The 18,404-nt window shown below is 37.2% G+C and overlaps 1 protein-coding gene across 8 annotated transcripts in view; it reads right to left on the reverse strand.

The window, feature by feature from the left end:
• PPHLN1 (periphilin 1) overlaps window positions 1-18,404 on the reverse strand; it is a 145,224-nt gene that overhangs the window by 69,937 nt on the left and 56,883 nt on the right. For 5 of the 8 annotated variants that reach the window (XM_043886729.1, XM_043886692.1, XM_043886675.1 and 2 more), the window contains 3 exons: window positions 11,631-11,842; window positions 3,904-3,960; window positions 1,328-1,407 (listed from right to left, as the gene is read on the reverse strand). In XM_043886729.1, coding sequence (XP_043742664.1) covers window positions 1,328-1,407; window positions 3,904-3,960; window positions 11,631-11,842 — 349 coding nt within the window. The remainder of the gene's footprint in view (window positions 1-1,327; window positions 1,408-3,903; window positions 3,961-11,630; window positions 11,843-18,404) is intronic. The other 3 variants (XM_043886709.1, XM_043886731.1, XM_043886702.1) reach the window with 1 other exon arrangement.

The raw sequence follows: 18,404 nt of genomic DNA on the forward strand, positions 1-18,404 counted from the left end.
TTGTATATTAAGTCCTTGTTGGTCATACCATTTGCAAATATTTTCTCCCATTTTGTAGGTTGTCTTTTTATTTTCTTAATGGTTTCCTTTGTTTTGCAAAAGCTTTTAAGTTTAATTAGGTCCCACTTGTTTATGTTTGCTTTTATTTCTTTTTTAGTGTCTTCTACATGTAGTATCATGCAATCCAAAAAAGTGAGTTTTACTTCTTCCTTTCCAATTTGGATGCTTTTTATTTCTCTTCCTTGCCTAATTGCTCTGGCTAGGACTTCCAATATTATGTTGAATAAAACTGGTGAGACTGGGTATCCTTATCTTGTTCCTGATCTTAGAGTAAATGCTTTCAGCTCTCTGCCCTTGACAATGATGTTGGTTGTGGGCTTGACAAATATAGCCTTTATTTTGTTGAGGGATGTTCCCTCATGCCCCCTTTGTTGACTTTTTATCAAACTATATTAAAATTTGTCCAATGCTTTTTCTGCATCTAGTAAGATGAAGGGGCTACTATGATTTTTATCCTTCATTTTATTACTGTAGTGTATCACACTACACTACCAATCAGCATCACCGTGATTGATCTGCAGATACTGCACCATCCTAGCATGCCTAGAATAAATCCCACTTGATCATGTGCTGATGAATTTGATTTGATAAATTCTGACTAAGAGATTTTTCATCTATCTTCATCAGAGATACTGGCCTGTAATTTTCTTTTCTTATAATGTCCTTGCCTGGTTTTGGTATCAGGATAATGCTAGTCTCATAAAACAATATTGGAAGTGTTTGATCCTCTTATTTTTTGGAAGAGTTTGAGAAGTACAGGTATTCTTAAATGCTGGGGATAACTCATTAGTGAAATAATTTGAGAAAATTATTTAACTTCTGAGCCTTTTATATAGAATGGAAATATACTTACCTACATCATGGAATTTTTATATGAATTAATAACGGAAGAAAATATATAATATATTATCAAGAATCAAGTAATTATATAACAAATGTTAGGTCTCTGTTAGGTCACTTCCAAAATAAAAGCATATTCTCTCAAATACACACCATCTGAATATTCATTCCCACTCAGCTATTGTCAAGATGAGAAGGCATACAGTAAATACTAATTTTAGCATAACCTGTGGAAATAATTCTATGAGAAAACTGCTCATTTACTCTGCTGGCTACTTTCAAGTTATGGTTACTTAAAACTGAAGATTTTAATGCAGCAAATTACCCCCATTAGGTATGACAGTAAAGAATAAAAGCACTGTACTAGACAGTCTATCTCATCTACTTTGTAATTCCTCTTTAAATTAATTTTAGAAATACAACAAACCTTTGATGCAGCAACTGCTGAAGAACTTGAGGGTGAAGTGTCTCTCGATGTTTTCAAAGGCTGAACAGGTCGTTCTTTACCTATATAAGAAAATATAAAATGCAATTTTCTAGCTCATTTGTTTTCAACTAGACTGATTCTGTAAGAGAATAAATAAAGGACAGAGGTCATATATTTATTTTAGTACTGAAATCTTCATTACATTATTAAATTAAATTTGTTAATATCTAAATCTCTCTTAGAGGCTGGGCACCATTGAAAATTTCAAATAACCTAGAACCAAAGGACTGTACACATTATGGCAGTCTAGGTCATATCAGTGCCAGTAAGCAAACATGGAACAACAAAGAAGACTTGAGGAAAGGCAAAACCATTTTAAAATCATAAATGCTCCCTCTTGCAAATTCTGAAAAGCTAACTTTTAATGCATCACACACAATAAAAATCCAATGGAGGTTATTATATAAATACTACAAAAGAGAATTAGTTAACTATTAGCTAATAATGCAGAAGCTCAAGATAAAGACACGTAGGAATTTAGCAGGTATTCATGAAATGTTTAAAGAAATAAAAATAAAAACTAGAACACTGTAATACAGCACTAATCCACTACCTGATATAAGTGCTCAAATATATACTACATGATTAAAAATAAATCCATATGAAATAAAGTCACTAGCCTTTATCTTTAGACACTCCCAAATTGCTCTATGTATATATGATTGTTTTTATGGAAATTTAAGCCAGAAAATAAATTTAAACATTACTTTAGCCAGTTCAACGACAACAGCAAAAAAACAACAAAAAAGGTTTAGCTAAACATAATTTTTAAAATAACAGTGAGCTGTTACTAATAAAAAAACATTTCATTAAATTGACTATGTGTCAAATGTAATATATATCCTCTGCTTTCAAGGGCTAGGAAACTTTAACTATGGAGAGAAGAAAAAGCAACACCAAGTTTGGAGTGGCACAGAAATTGGTCAAGGCTGGATAGTAGTTTAAGGCCAGGAAAGCAGTCAAGAGCAAAAGCAGAGACAAATGACCTTCAAACTGAAGCAAAGCCAGCTTCAGTCAAAAAGCCTCCTAAGTTCTTCCTGCTATGGTCACGATAGCTAAGGACGGACCTGGAGGCTCAAGGGCTTCCAACCACCTGGAGAAGTAGTAAATAACATCTCTTCTCCAATGTCCTGAAGACCTGAAAAAGCTTTCTCAAGACACCCCTACACCTCTCCCCACCCACAACACGTGGCAGTGTGTGAAGATATTTTTGATCATCTCAAATGGGTGAGTGTCATTGGCACATGACAAAGAGAGGTAAGGGATGCTGCTAAACATCCTACAAATGCACAGAACAGACCTCCACAATAAAGAATGATCCAGCCTCAAATGTTAATAGTGCTGAGGTTGAAGACTCCCCTACTATAAGTACAGTACTCCAACTCTGAGGCTCCAATAGTCTTTATAAAGACAGAATTCTAGAATCTTTTAATTTGTGGTACCATTAAGAGACTTTCATACTAAGCAAGTTTAAAAGTTCTTACAGACCTTAAAAGTCAAAAGTAAAAGGATACCAATCATCACTGTATCCCCAAATGACTAAGAACATGGTTTATTTAGTCATTCCCTACTGAATTTCCACTGTACATGGCAAATCCCACATCATAATGTGACAGTGTCAGTCTATCCCATCACATCTAAAGCTCCTAGAGAAGCTTTTTTTTTTTTTTCTGAATACCCAAGGCCTGCCTTTAAGAAAAGAGTAGTTGCTCAAAAATTGGTGAAGAGATGAATTATTTTTCTACCCTTAGGACACAATGACCTCTTCAGTGTATTCAGATAAATATTTCCTTCAAAGATGAAGAACTGGACCAATCAGTACAGCACACTATGTTAATTAAAAGCATAATTACAGGCTCAATTCTGACACACAGCAGCTAAAAATAGCCACAAAAAACAAACAAAAAAAAAACCTTTCACAAGCAGCTGTTAACCTCTTATTTAGCATTTCCCTCACAAATAAAACATCAACACTACAGGTATGCCAAGTATGATGTCAAAGTGTTGTCTTAGGAGCTCTCATCATTTTAGCTGCATGAGGCTAATTTAAGCAGATTTCAACCAATCTCACTGTGCGGAAGCAAAGGATCACTGAAGGACAGAGCAGTGGTTGATCAAATGTCAACATATATTCACATATACCAGGTACATGAAGGGGAAGGACAGGCAAGAAGCAAAGGATAAAAGAAAAAGGATGATACAGATGGCAGCAGAGAAAGCACGAAAACAATAAATAGAAATGTCCTGACCCTACTGCTGTTAGATTCTACCTGCCAGTGTCTCTTCTACAGATCTCAACCTCCTCTGAGGCGGCTGTTTCTACCCAGGAAAAGGCAAGCTTAGACAACAAACCCACTTATCTACCCAAATCCTACTACGGGAGCCTGCTGTTTTTCAACTCTGGTTCCCATAGCAGACTAACGGAAGAATTTATACACTTACCCATTTCTATAACCACTATCAATTATAACCCCCACCCTTCACAATCCCAAATCAAAATCTAGCTCAAAACTCACCTCTTTCTGGCTTTCCTTCATTCTGCCGTTTGTAGCAGGCACCAGCACGCACGGGCTCTAGGGAAAGGTGGGCAGGGAGGAATTAACACGGGCACCTCTGTGCCCAGGAGGAACAAAAGGACCCAGAAGTAGGAATAACGAGAACAGGAACTTCTGAGCATTTGCTGGTAACCCTAACATCTTTCCTACCCTGTCTTCAAGTTGGGCTGCCTGAGCAAATACCACTAAAGAGAAATAAATAACAAAATAGGAGAAAAACTCTGTTAAGAATCGGTCCAACAATGGTGGATGAAAACGAGGCTAACCAAGGATAGCATGGCCAGAAAGTAACGAAAAAAGGACCATATAATAAGACACCAAAAGTTAAAGACAGGTATCACACATCTTACTCATCAGTATAAGCACCTAAACTAGTCTCCTCCATAAAGTAAATATATAAAGAATTAAAAAATGACACCAAAAAATCAAGAGCAAAAGATCAATCACCCCTAGAAATCAAAAAAGACACCTGAGAAAGTTTTCATGGTACATCATACCAGTTCCCTGGTCATATGATGACTATCTGCAAGGAGTTGTTCTGACTTGTTCTCAACAGGTAGCCTATTACAAGTTCTTAATATTTTGCCATTTGCTTTCATGCCTTTGTACTTCTCTGTCATCTGGTATCTTCTTACCTTTCTCTCTCTTCTTTGTTGGTTATTACTCCTTAAATATGAATGTTCCTCCTATCCTCAATCTTTTTTGTTCTGTTATTCTTATTTGGCTCCAATCAATACTAAGAAAACAAGACAAATGTCTCTCACTCTTTTCACTCATACTTCTGTATTTCTGACAGACAGAATGCTACTCTGTAGGTGCTTGGCCATTACCTCAAATTCATCTTACATGTGATCTTAGTAAGCAGAAACTAACCCCTACCTGACCATGTGGCAACAGGACTCAATACATTCCTGTCTTTGCTGTGACTTGCAAAAAAAAAATAATAAGTTTTAAAGTAGGATGAAGGAAAGAAACTAGGAAAGAAAATTCTCAAGTTGGCAATATGGAAATCAAAATCCCAGTTAATATATTGGTGAGTGAAAGAATAAATGGTGAGGAAGAAAATGAACAAGAGTTTCAAATACTGGTTCCACAGACTATAAAGTTCTTCCCATGCAGGTGAAATAAAAGTCTAAGAAGCAGCTCAGTGTTCCAACAAACACCTAAAAGTCTGTAAGAATTTAACAATATTCACTGTCTCTTTGAATATAGTAGCTGTAAATGTGATAATCTTTCAGAAACATACTTTCTTGCTCATGTGTTCTGATGAAAGCAATGATAAACTTAACCAGACTCATCCAATCAGGCATTATTAATTACTGATAACTCATATAGGAACAAAATACTTTGCTAGGGAAAAAAATTTTAAAGTATCGCTGGAGAGATAATAAAGTTAGGGCTATATCTTGCAAACTATTAAATGCTTGGTACAGTGCCTGATGTAAGAGTAAAATTAGATATTTCTTAAAGTCTTATCAATAAAAAATAAACAAGAGCACTGATAGTACATTAATCTCTCCTTTGATACCTGAAGCTTTAAAAGAGAAATTAAGATATGAACAAATGAAGATGTGATGATTACAAAGATGCTAAGGAAATCATTTCTCTGAATCATAAATGAAGATGTGCAAATTTGGGGCTCTCGGTTAGGAAGAACATGATTTCTCAGTGATCTACTTGTTTATTCAAGAAGTTATGAAACAAGGAATTCCTTGGCAGTTCAGTGGTTAGGACTCCGTGCTTTCACTGCAAGGGGCAAAGGAGTGATCCTTGGTTAGGATCCCGCATGCCACGTGGCATGGCCAAAAAAAAGCCATGAAACAGAAAAACGGAGGAAACACGAGAAAAATGATCCTTGTGGTAAAGACACCAAAAAACTACAGAAAAGACAACCAAACAACCACAGAGGTAGAAAAAGCTCTATACCACTACTGCTTCCCCCAAATAACCAACTTTTGGAGTAAGAGATCCAACCAGTTAAAATTAAGACATATTAACTATGAACACATGAAAGTGAATTTCTGAAAAGTACCGAAGTGTGCTACTGGTAGAACATACAAGCCCTAAAACAGGGATGCTATATATGTCTACACACATGAAAATGCCATTATTTGACTACTGCTTCAGAACCTCCATCATTCAGGTAGGTGCCAGGAAAGCTATAGTTGACCTCCTAGGATTCACCCAGAAAACTCACAGCCAAAGCTCTCTGTAATTAAACTACAGGTTCTCAGACAAAAAGAATGTACTGTAGAATCTAATTCAATAGCACATTCACAGCTTGGATCAGTTAAAGAGTCCAAGATTAAATTCCACGTGAAACAGCTCATCCCAACAATACTTTTCTACTTTCATCCTCCCAGCAACTTCTGCCCACTCTTCAGGTATCACCTAAAATGTCTATTCCCATGAAATGACCTGTCTCCTTCTCTAGCTATAAACTCAGAGGGCAAGGACTGGATCTGTCTTGCTTGGCAATCTTTTCTGTAAAGTACATTTTTGTTGAATGACTTTACGAATTTTGTTGTTCAGTTGCCAAGCGGGTCCGACCCTCTGTGACCCTGTGGACTCACAGCAGCACGCCAGGCTGCTCTGCCCCCACCATCTCTGACTTTACTCAGACTCATGTCCACTGAGTCAGTGACGCCATCCAACCAGCTCGTCCTCTGCTGCCCCCTTCTTTTGCCTTCAATCTTCTCCAGCATCAGGATATTTTCCAATGAGTCAGCTCTTCACATCAGGGGGCCAAAATATTTATGAGTATTGAACACAAATAAAGTAACTTTCAAGCTAAGAAACAACGGATAAGAAAATAGGTTCCTACTGTGTAATAAACATGATCTGAAGGTAAAGCCTACTTCCATGTTCCCATTATTACTCTACACCTGCACAGAAAAGCCTTCTTTCTAAAGGCAGAATTAAATCTCTAAATTTTATTGGAATTTCAACTATTATCCAAAAATTCACATGGACTTCCAAATTCATTCACAGCAAAAGGTCTTAAAATGTGTCTTCTTTCTTGTTAAACTGAAGTTTAATAATAGAGTCTAATTTCCAAACATACTCTTCTTGAAATAGTATTTTTAATTCCTGTAGATTTTCAGTTATCGTGGAAGGTGTGTTTTCAAAATTAAACACTGATTAATATTAAGTCTTTCTTTAAAATATCTTCCATTCTTAATAATGGCTGCTGATTTCAAGAAAATACGGGAAGACTGAACCCAAAGTCGGAGCTATTATAAAATCAGATACAGACCAATAAAAGCAATAAACCTGTAAATCTTCCACAGTAATGATATCAAAAATTCAACCAAAATATCACATGGTGGTAGTGGTTTAGTAGCTAACTCGTGTCCGACTCTTGCAACCCCATAGTCTGTAGCCCACCAGGCTCCTCTGTCCATGGGATTCTCCAGGCAAGAATACTAGAGTGGGGTGCCATTTCCTTCTCCAAGGGATCTTCCTGACCTAGGAATCGAACCCGGGTCTCCTGCATTGCAGGCAGATGATTTACCAACTGACCTAGGAGGGAAGCCTGATTTATATATGAGCATCACTGGTAAATTTGACATTAACCTGCAGCAAATGTTTAGAGTGAATTAACAAAGAGTTTGTTAAGTACATAGAGGATCATCCCTAGGAATCACAACAGATTTACACAACAAAGCAAAGCAATCTTTATGTCATTGTTTCCAAAGAGGAAATGCTTTGTGATTCTCAAGTGGAAAAGAAAAAAATATGGGGAATCACAACTGGTTAAGTAATAGCAAATCATTTAGATACATGTTCCACAGAGGGATGTGCCTAGAGGTTTCTGTATTAGGACTTATGCTACTCAAATTAATTATTAATGATTAATACAAAACATAAAGTATACTTCATTTATGGATAAAACAAAACTGCTTTTATCTGCTGCTATACATAGAGTCACTAAAGAGATTTTAAGACCTTTATGGAAGAGAATTGTAAGCCAAAGTTAATTAAATGAAATACAGCATTCCTAGACTATTTTTTAATGCATTAACAAAATGCATTATACAAAAAGTATAAGCTGCAGGTTTGTTTTTTTTTTTCTTCTTCATATTATTATACGTGAAAACGTCCTAGATTGGCAGTTGCCTGCAGTTTCAATAAGGGCCAGTAACACAATATGGTTGACAAAAGTTCACTTCTGGCATCACAACTTAAAAGGAATAGAAAGAAAATTAGGAAGTAAAAGGTATGAAAACCATGTCTAATAAAAGGAAGCACTGAAGGAAGTAAATATATTTAAATCTGGAAAAAAAAATCAAAGAGATTATGATGGTACTTTTCAAATTTGCAAAAGATTCCAACATAAAAAGAAATATCTTTATGGCTCTAAGAAAAATAACTAGTATTAAGTAGCTGTTACAAGAAAAGGTTTTAATTTTTTTTTTTAATGAGTTATATAAAAAAAGGAAAGACTGGCCTGTAATGTAGAAAGCTTCAAGGGAAGTACTTTAACAAAAAGTCTCCCATACTGATATGGGAGACTCTGGTGTTATTATTAACACTATTATCCTAAACAGAAGGTAAGTAGCAAAAGTATAAGATAGGAAAACAATGGGATTCATCAGAGAGAGGGGGAAAGAAAAAGGAAATAAATATCTAAGAGAGAGCTGACAAACAGGGAAAGTCTGGTCATATTACTCAGAATAAAAACAAACTTCAAGGAAAAATATAAATGGTATATACAACAAAACAATTTTAACTATAATCATATAATAAACAGGGAAAAGGAAATGAGGCTAACCAAGACAACCTATACTGTTAGCACGTAAATATGAACAATAATAAGGAAAAAAATATTGTCATATATCATAATCACAGCTATAATCAGGTTAGTTCACTTAAGTTATCGGCAGAAAATTCTTAAATGTGAACACAAGACGCAGACAGTTTGATTTACGAAGATAATCAGCCTATGGCAGTACAAAGTTCTATAGGATTTAACTCAAACAGTAAGAATAAATTTAATTAAATAACATATATGGACATGTGTGCACAAAACAGGAAATAAGCAACTGAGAGGAAAAAGTAGCAATCATTGTGACTTATAATTAAGCACATAAGAGATATAGTAGATGCACGGAATTATGAAAAATTAGTCCTAAAATGATTGCCATGGACAAACTATTAATGATCATTAAAATGAGTAAAATTTGTCTGAAAAGTATGAAAAGAAGCAAAACATTGTATGTTAAAAAAAATTAACAAAATGAGAGCATATGGAATAAGAAAATTATTTTTACCTGTTACTTACAGAAACATTTAAAATCTTTGTCAAAATTTCGATTTCCACTGGAAAACTAAATTAACCCACTACTGGTAGATTAGCCCAGTTTAAGTGACTGATAATTAAGGACCACATTTCTCAGCTCTCTTTTTTACTTTTTGAATAAACGCAAGGTACAATCAATATTTGGGAGATTTATATTGAAAGCAAAAACCAGTACCACAAATATGTAAAATAACAATTACTTTTTCCATTTATTGTTTAAAGTAAGACTTTGTTAACTTTTTGGAAGATTATCTCGTGTAACTGTCCTGAAAACTATTTAATGAAAGGAGTAAAGAAAAACACTGTAACAGTTCAGCCCCAATAGCTGAGGAATCAACCAAAGCAATCTGTTAAAAGAACATTCCCAGGAAAAAAAAAAAAACAACAACTTTTTTTCTTGACTGAAGAACTTCACTTTCAAAGTAAATGACTTAAGAAAATAAACATGAAGGCATTAACAAAGTTGTATACTCTATTTCATTCAATTCACACCAGATTTTAGTCTTCGAATTTTCTGTTATCTTTCCATCATTGCAAGATACTAAACCTATGAGACCTGAAAGGATGGGAAAAGCACATCAGAGACACACAGACTGCAGCATCACATTGTGGCTCCATATTGCATCTCAAGATTTTAGAGTTTTGGCCACTACCTACCAGACCAAATGCACATTGAGGATACCTCCCTAGAAATCTGTCTTAAAGGAAAAAAGGAAAAAACAAGGCTAATTCACCAATAATTTAAATAACTTAACAGCTTCACTACAAGATCTAAGGAAGGACCTCCAGCTTCCACTTTACTAGTTTTGTTTAAAAGGCTTCAAATCTGTTTCTAAAGACACTGTCTTCCTCTTAACCAAATTACTAATAGATCTGGATTTAAGTCATACACGTCTAAAAACATATGTCCCTAGAAGGTATCTGGCTAATTTTGGATATTTATGTCTGTGCATGTGAGCACACATTAGACTTAGAGGCTAAGTCTTGAAGGGTGAGGGGAGGAGGAAGGAAGTGAAGGAAAGGAGAAGTTACCAAACTTTTAACAGTGAACTCCACAGTAAAACTTTCAATTACCTGGAACTAGTCCAAGCATATTTTAAGCAATCAGGCATGTGCTAAGTGACTATAGTTGTTTTAAAACCTTCAAATGGGATTCTTACCTTCTGCAAGGCCATTCATACACATATATCCAAAATATGTTTTTTGGAAGCCCCACTCTACCTAGCTCTGGAAATAGCAGACAAGTGATAAATGTTTGTTAAATACAGGAATCCAGCAACAGCTACAATGGAGACAATCTAATGATCTTAATATTAAGTAAAGATTGTTAAACTAAAAATCTTATTATTTGGGAAAAAAAAAGTTAAAAGGAAGGAAAAGAAAGAATAAATTTCCGATTTCTGTATGTTGGCTTATAATTCCTTCCACCTAGAAGATACTTCTCCACTTGTACAAGTCTGAAATAAAAGATGAGCCTAAATGTCATTTCCTCCATGGCATGTTCTTCCATCCCCAGAGTGAGAATCTCTTACCTAGACTTGCTTATGTCATGTTAACTCATTTACAAAGTATCAAGTCTTACATCAAAGTTATACTTTACATGTCACATTTATATATTGATAAACCTGCTATTAGTTGCGGGAAAATACATATACATTCTAATTCCTTGGTGACAGGGACATTGTTCTAACATAACACCCTGAATATAGAAGGCATGAGGAACTGTTTTGTGAATGAGCGCAACTGCAGGTGGTAGGGTCTAGAATGGTAACACTGGAAAATTTTACCTAGGAAAGTGGCTTCATTTATTTATCCCAACCAATACTGAGCAACTGGGCCAGGGCGGCATGCACTGAATGCCATGCATGTCTGGGTACTTCAAATTTAAAACAAACAAACAAACTGGAGGTTGGCAAAGAATGAATCGAAGGTAGGTTTTAGCTCTAAATTCTGTAAGGCTATACCTTATATTTAGGGGAACCACTAATGTTTTTCATGAAAAATATAAATGATTTCCCATAGTGACAGAAGGTTAAAGGAGGTTGGATCAACCCAGGAATTAGCAGAACATATAGGAGTGTGTGACACGCCAACATGATTACAAACACACCTCCTCTACACTGAAGAATTAGAAGTGAAATATCATGCGGACTGCAACTTGAAATAGTTCCAAGACGTGTTATGACATTCATTATACTAGTCTACTTTTCTGTAAGTTTGAAAACTTTCAAATAAAGAGTTAAAAATAATATATATATATATATATATATATATATATATATATATATATATATCTAATAACACATATAAGGCTATCTGACTCAGTATATTCTGACCACTGGAGGCTGCGAAAAAAACAAAAAGGAGAACTCTTAAAAATACATACTTCTGTGTTGAGACTGATGGAAGGAGTAAGTTTTGCTTCTTTCTGGAGAGTAACTCCTACTGCTGACACTGGAGCCAGATCTGCTGTGTGGAGAATCCTTTCGGCCTACAGGCGATTCTCTGAAAAAAGGAGTGTCTCTTTTATGAGGAGACCGGTCTCTCACATAATGGGAGGAGTAGAAACCTTTTCTTCTAAAGCTGTCTCTCATGTCCCTTTGAAGTAAAAATAAATAAGTTAATTATATCTTGTACTCTCTATACATAAGAACAAACAGCAAAAGCTCTGGTTATAAGCCACTCTTTCTGTTGTAATTTTTGTTCCCTTCTACAACCACCTACCTTCTGAAATCAGTCAATAAAATGAAGCTTTATCAGTGACATATGATTTAGAATGCAGCATTTTTTTAGTTTGGTTAACCAGGTGGTTATGTGCAAAAGTTACTTATTTTAAGCAAGCACAAAAATTTATACATGTGAAAAACATAGTCATATAATTTCTACTTCTGTTTGAAACTAACAACACGCCACACAGCTACTACTCTCTCAAAGACTCCTAAAAAATGCCAAAGATCTCCCCAGTGAGACAGTTCTTGGCCTATTATCCTCATCTAAGCATAGCATTCAACACTTTTCAACTGGTGCGATTTCCCACTACCCTGCCCCATGGTAATCTGGCAGCGTTTACAGACACTTTTGTTGTTACAATCGCAAAGAAGGGAATGCAACTGGTAGCAGGATGCTACCAAAATGCTACTATGCCCAGAACAGCTCCCACACACACAGAGTAAAAAACGATGCAATCCAAAGTGTTAACAATGTCAAGGCTGAGAAACCATGGTATATACTTATTAAATCCTTGCTCTCTGAATTTATAACAGATTGTTGCCCATCTCTAAATACCAACTTTTTAATATCACCTTTACTTATACAAATTAAATTGCCTTATTAAGCAATATCATCAACTCAAAGCAGAAAGCAAGCCCAAGTAATAAAGACTTATAAAGCAAAACTATCATTAAAACATCAAAGCAAACTAAAATTAATAAAACTATTGAGACACAAGTTTCTATTTAAAAGAACACTTGGAGTCAAACAGGTTTTAACTGAAGATTTAGCAAATATACCTCCATACTGAAATTAAAGAACATTACACTCCAGACAGAAGAATGACAAAAAGATGAGCCAACTACCATGAAATTTCAAATGCTCAGAAAATAATTTCAGCATACTGACTGGTAGTCCTTAATATGTAACCAGATTGTTGTCATTAACTATTAATACTCAAACTATACTGTCTTTACAGATACAATGAAGCTCCTCTGTGTAGAAGTAGAAAACAATTAAAACTCATTGTGATAAATGAACTCAGACAAAATACTAATACTGAAATAAGCCACTAAAACTATAGGAGTCATAGCAAAATCACTGAAAGCTGAAGTAAGTAGCTATATATGTACTACACAGATTTTAGGAACTCCCAGGTGCTGGGGACCCAAAGGTGAACCACATGTATGTGGTGTGTGAGACGGTGGATGCCAAGATGATGTCAAATTCTGGCACAGGGGATCAATGAAATGAGAAAGCAGACCTGAGAAATAGCTAAGAGTGGGACAGCCACATTTAGATTCAATCATGCTATCTTTCAGATGCTCGTGTAACCATCTGGTAAGCAACTACAGATACTGGTGACAAGACCAGAACACATTTCTGGTTATAATTATAAATTTGTCTATAAACAGGCAGTATTTAAAACCTTCAGTATAGATGAAATCAAAGGATAAAAAGCAGAAGGCCTAGAATCTAGGGCTAGAAAACTACCACACTGAGAAGGAAATGGGCTGTCTGAGAAGAATGAGAGAGAGAGGCCACAAGAACATGAGGGACAGGAAAGTAAGTGATCAGGGAAGGAAATGAAAGGGTGCTCCAAGAAGGAAAATAAAGATTTCCTACACTGAAAGTCAACGAGCTCTTCCTGATAACTTACTCAGGAAACGGAGAAGAACAAGGCCACATTCAGAGAAAAAACAGCCTGTTTTCTCTGAAGGGAAAGGAAAGATGAAATGCTGAATTCCAGTTTCCTAATCCTGACACCAGATGGCAGTAAAATCACAACAGCACAATTCGGAGCCATCAGTGGCTTGGGATGGCTAAAGATACACATGGCGGAAGTACATGTCAGATTTTAAAATCACAGAGCAGAATAACATCTCTCCTCTCCCTCACACCAACCTCTCCTACTGACCATCAGATTAAACAAAAACATCACAGTAGGCATCATCTACCATACGTATATGGTACTACTTTATTCAAGTTATTTATTCACATGCATATTTATAAATATTTTTTCATATCTATATATCTATGTCCCAATATATAAAAGGCACTATAGAGAATTATTCTGGCTCTGAAGAAGCTTAGCATCTAACTGCGGGGATGGGGAGGAAATGTTCCAAAAGGTTGTACCATCATTCAGAAGAGAAGGATATATTAATAGATGAAAAACTGACCAAGAAGTCTTTAAGAAAAGTTAGAATTTAGATCAACACTGTCTAAGAGAAACATAATCAAGCCACAGATGATGTAGTCAGAGTTCAAAAGTAAAGAGAAACAGGTGAATTTTAGCAATATTTTACTTAACCCAATATACTCAAAATACTATCAACATGTAATCAATATTTTAAAATTTAGTGAGATATTTTATATTCTTTTTCATCTTACATCTTGAAAATCAAGTGTGTATTTTCTATTACACAATATCTCAGTCTGAACTGGCCACATTTCAAGTGCTCAATAGGCACATTTAGCTAGTGGCTCCAATACTAAACAGCACAAATTTACATGTTTGGGAAAAGCAGTCCAAGTTTCAAGAAAAAGCAGAGAAGGATTAAAGGATATGCAAAGAAGAACAGTGTAAAGTTTAAAAGGCTATAACTGAAAAACAAAGGAAGAAACTTTTAAAAAGAGAAAAGACAGTTAATATCAAATACTGCAGAAACTGGAAGAGACCTTTGTATTTAAAACCTAAGAGTCACATGACCAGTGAGTGGGCTGAACAGTGAACTCTAGAAACCAGTGAACTGTGGGCTGACCAGTGAACTCTGGAAACCAAATCAGACTGTAAGAAACCGTATCTATTAAAGGGATTAAACTATCACTTTTCTTCCAAAAAAAAAAAGTTTGGCAGAGGGAAGAAGGAAGAGAACTGGGACAATGCTCTGAGGAGGCTTATCTGGATGTATTTTGAAAGTGAAAGTCGTTCAGTCATGTCCGACTCTTTGTGACCCCATGGACTATACAGTCCAGTATAGACTATATACTATAGTCTATACTATACAGTCCACGGAATTCTCCAGGCCAGAAATACTGGAGTGGGTAGCCTTTCCCTTCTCGAGGGGATCTTCCCAACCCAGGGATCAAACAGGGGTCTCCCGCACTGTAGGCGTATTCTTAACCAGCTGAGCCACAGGGAAGCCAGAGAATACTGGAGAGGGTAGCCTATCCCTTCTCCAGCGGATCTTCCCAACCCAGGAATTGAACCCGGGTCTCCTGCATTGCAGGTGGATTCTTTACCCACTGAGCTATGAGGGAATCCTGGATATATTTGGAAGCTGAGGGGAAACCGCTAATTTCTTATAGAAGGAGAAACTGATAATCCAAGACCACTTTAGGCAACTGACAAAAAAGGAGCCAAAAATCACCAGGAGAAAATGGGACAAGGGAACTAAGTAGAAGAGAACAGCATAGAAGGAAAGAAGAGAGAACATGAAAGGACACAGAGGAAAATTCTCATTTCAAGAGAAAGCATGAGAAATCTCTCTTCAGAAGTTCTTTACCTCAGGAACATATCTCTGTTGTTTATGCCATAAAAGTGAAAGTCACTCAGTAGTGTTCGACTCTGCGACCCCATGGACTACACAATCCATGGAATTCTCCAGGCCAGAATACTGGAGTGGGTAGCCTTCCCCTTCTCCAGGGGATCTTCCCAACGCAGGGATCAAACTCATGTCTCCCACATTGCAGGTGGACTCTTTACCAGCTGAGTCAGGAGGGACAGCCCGAGAATACTAGAGTGGGTAGCCTATCCCTTCTCCAGCAGATCTTCCTGACCCAAGAATCGAACTGGGGTTTCCTGCACTGCAGGTGGAGTCTTTACCAACTGAGCTATCAGAGAAGCCCTAACATATTTCTAGAAGTCATCAATACAAAGTAAAGAAAGTAAGGCCGTGAACAGACGCTTATGGCAGAGTGGAAATTATTTGTCCTTTGGGGAAAAGTTAATTGAGCAGTGTTCCTCAAAGTGCAGGTCCCCAGACCTGCATTGCAATCTTGAGAAGGTGACAAGTGCCAATTTAGGGCATCAAACCACCTACTGAGTCAGAATCTCTGGAAGTGAGACCAAGCATTTAGGGCTTTAACAAGGCCCCGCAGATGATTATGAGGCACACAAAACTTTGAGAAGGACTGAACTAGACAAGCTCACTGACATATCCGAGTTGTTTACATACAACTATGGTATCTCTAAGTCAAGGAAGCACTACTACAAACAAAGCTAGTGGTGTGACGGAATTCCAGCTGAGCTATTTCAAATCCTAAATGATGACACTGTGAAAGTGCTGCACTCAATGTCAGCAAACCTGGAAAACTCAGCAGTGGCTACAGGACTGGAAAAGGTCAGTTTTCATTCCAATCCCAAGGAAGGGCAATGCCAAAGAATGCTCAATCTACTGTACAATGGCATCCATTTCACATGCTAGCAAGGTCACGCTCAAAATCCTTCAAGCTAGACTTCAGCAGTATGTGAACCGAGAACTGCCAGATGTACAAACTGGGTTAAGAAAAGGCAGAGTAACCAGAGATCAAACTGCCACCACCCGCTGGATCATGGAGAACGCAAAGGAATTCCAGAAACATCTACATCTACCTCTGCTTCACTGACTGTTCTAATGCCTATGACCGTTTGGATCACAAAATGGTGGGAAATTCTTGGGAAGAGATGGGAGCACCAGACCACCTTACCGGTCTCCTGAGAAACCTGTATGCAGCTCAAGAAGTAACAGTTAGACTGGGACATGGAAAAGAGGACAGGTTCAAAATTAGGCAAGGAGTACAACAAGGCTGTATATTGTCATCCTGACTATTTACCTTCTATGCAGAGTACATCATGTGAAATGCCAGGCTGGATGAATCATTAGCTGGGATGAAGACTGCTGGGAGAAATATCAACAACCTCAGATATGCAGATGATACCACTCTAATGGCAGAAAGTGAAGAGGAACTCAAGAGCCTCTTGATGAGGGTGAAAAGGAGAGTGAAAAAGCTGGCCTGAAACTCAAAATTAAAAGAAAGAAGATCATGGCATCCGATCCCATTACTTCATGGCAAATAGATGCAGGAAAAACTGGAAGCAGTGACAGAATTTATTTTCCTGGGTTCCAAAATCATGGGGGATGGTGACTGCAACCATGAATTAAAGGACATCAGCTCCTTGGAAGGAAAGTTATGACAAACCTAGGCAGCATATTAAAAAGCAGAGACATCAGTTTGCCAACCAAGGTCCATATAGTCAAATCTATGATATTTCCAGTAGTCATGTATATGGATATGAGAGTTGAACCATAAAGAAGGCTGAGCACCGAAGAACTGATGTTTTCAAATTGTGGTGCTGCAGAAGACTCTTGAGAGTCTCCTGGACTATAAGGAGATCCAACCAGTCAATCCTAAAGGGAATCAACCCTGAATATTCATTAGAAGGAGTGTTGCTGAAAATGAAGTTCTAATACTTTGTTTGGCCACCTGATGCGAAGAGCCGACTCATTGGAAAAGACCCTGATGCTCGGAAAGATTGAAGGCAGAAGGGGGCGGCAGATGAAATGGCTAGACAGCATCACCGAGTTAATGAACATGAATCTGAACAAACTCTGGGAGACAGCAAAGGACAGGGGAGCCGGGCGTGCTGCAGTCCATGGGGCCGCAAAGAGTCGGACACAACTTAGTGACTAAACAACAAGTCAAAAACAGTAACTCAGAGCTCATGACAGAGGCAGAACATGTTTCAGTGATGACGATTCTAGGGTTTTGACCACGCCAGTGGACAGCTAAACAGAACAGTTGAAAAACACAAGACTGATGTTAGTTAAAAGTATCACCAAATCAAAACAGAGAGGGATGGAGGAGAAGACTGTGTGCCAGAAACTATAATAATCCAGAAACAAGGAATCTGTTGGTGTTTAGTCACTAAGCTGTGTCCAACTGTTTTGCGACCCCATGGACTGTAGCCCACTAGGCCCCTCCCTCTGTCCATGGGATTTCCCAGACAAGAATACTGGAGTGGGTTGCCATTTCCTTCTCCAGGGGATCGTCCCAGCCTAAGGATTGAACCCATGTCTCCTGCACTGGCAGGCAGATTCTTTACCACTGAGCCACCAGGGAAGCCATGGGGTCCTGAAAATTCATCAAAGAGTACAGAGACGAGGACAGGGTGGTACACATGGAGAAGTTCACGGATGACATTGGAACTGTGGCTTGGAGGAGGTAATAAGCAAGAAGTATGCCCAGAACTCATCTCAAGAACCAATGAATTAGGAGGGAAGTGGTTTCACCTTGTGAAAGTTAGGTTCCTACTGCAGAAAACAGATGGAAAAAACAGTAGAAAATATATCAGTTATCTCATTTTTAACCTTTCCTCAAACACATGGACTATCAAGTTATAAAATATTTTACCAAACTTTGAGACAACATGGGGAAGGGAGTGACTGATTCCCTTTCTTTTAACATA

Source organism: Cervus elaphus, chromosome 3 (genome assembly GCF_910594005.1).
Source record: "Cervus elaphus chromosome 3, mCerEla1.1, whole genome shotgun sequence".
NCBI lineage: Eukaryota > Metazoa > Chordata > Mammalia > Artiodactyla > Cervidae > Cervus > Cervus elaphus.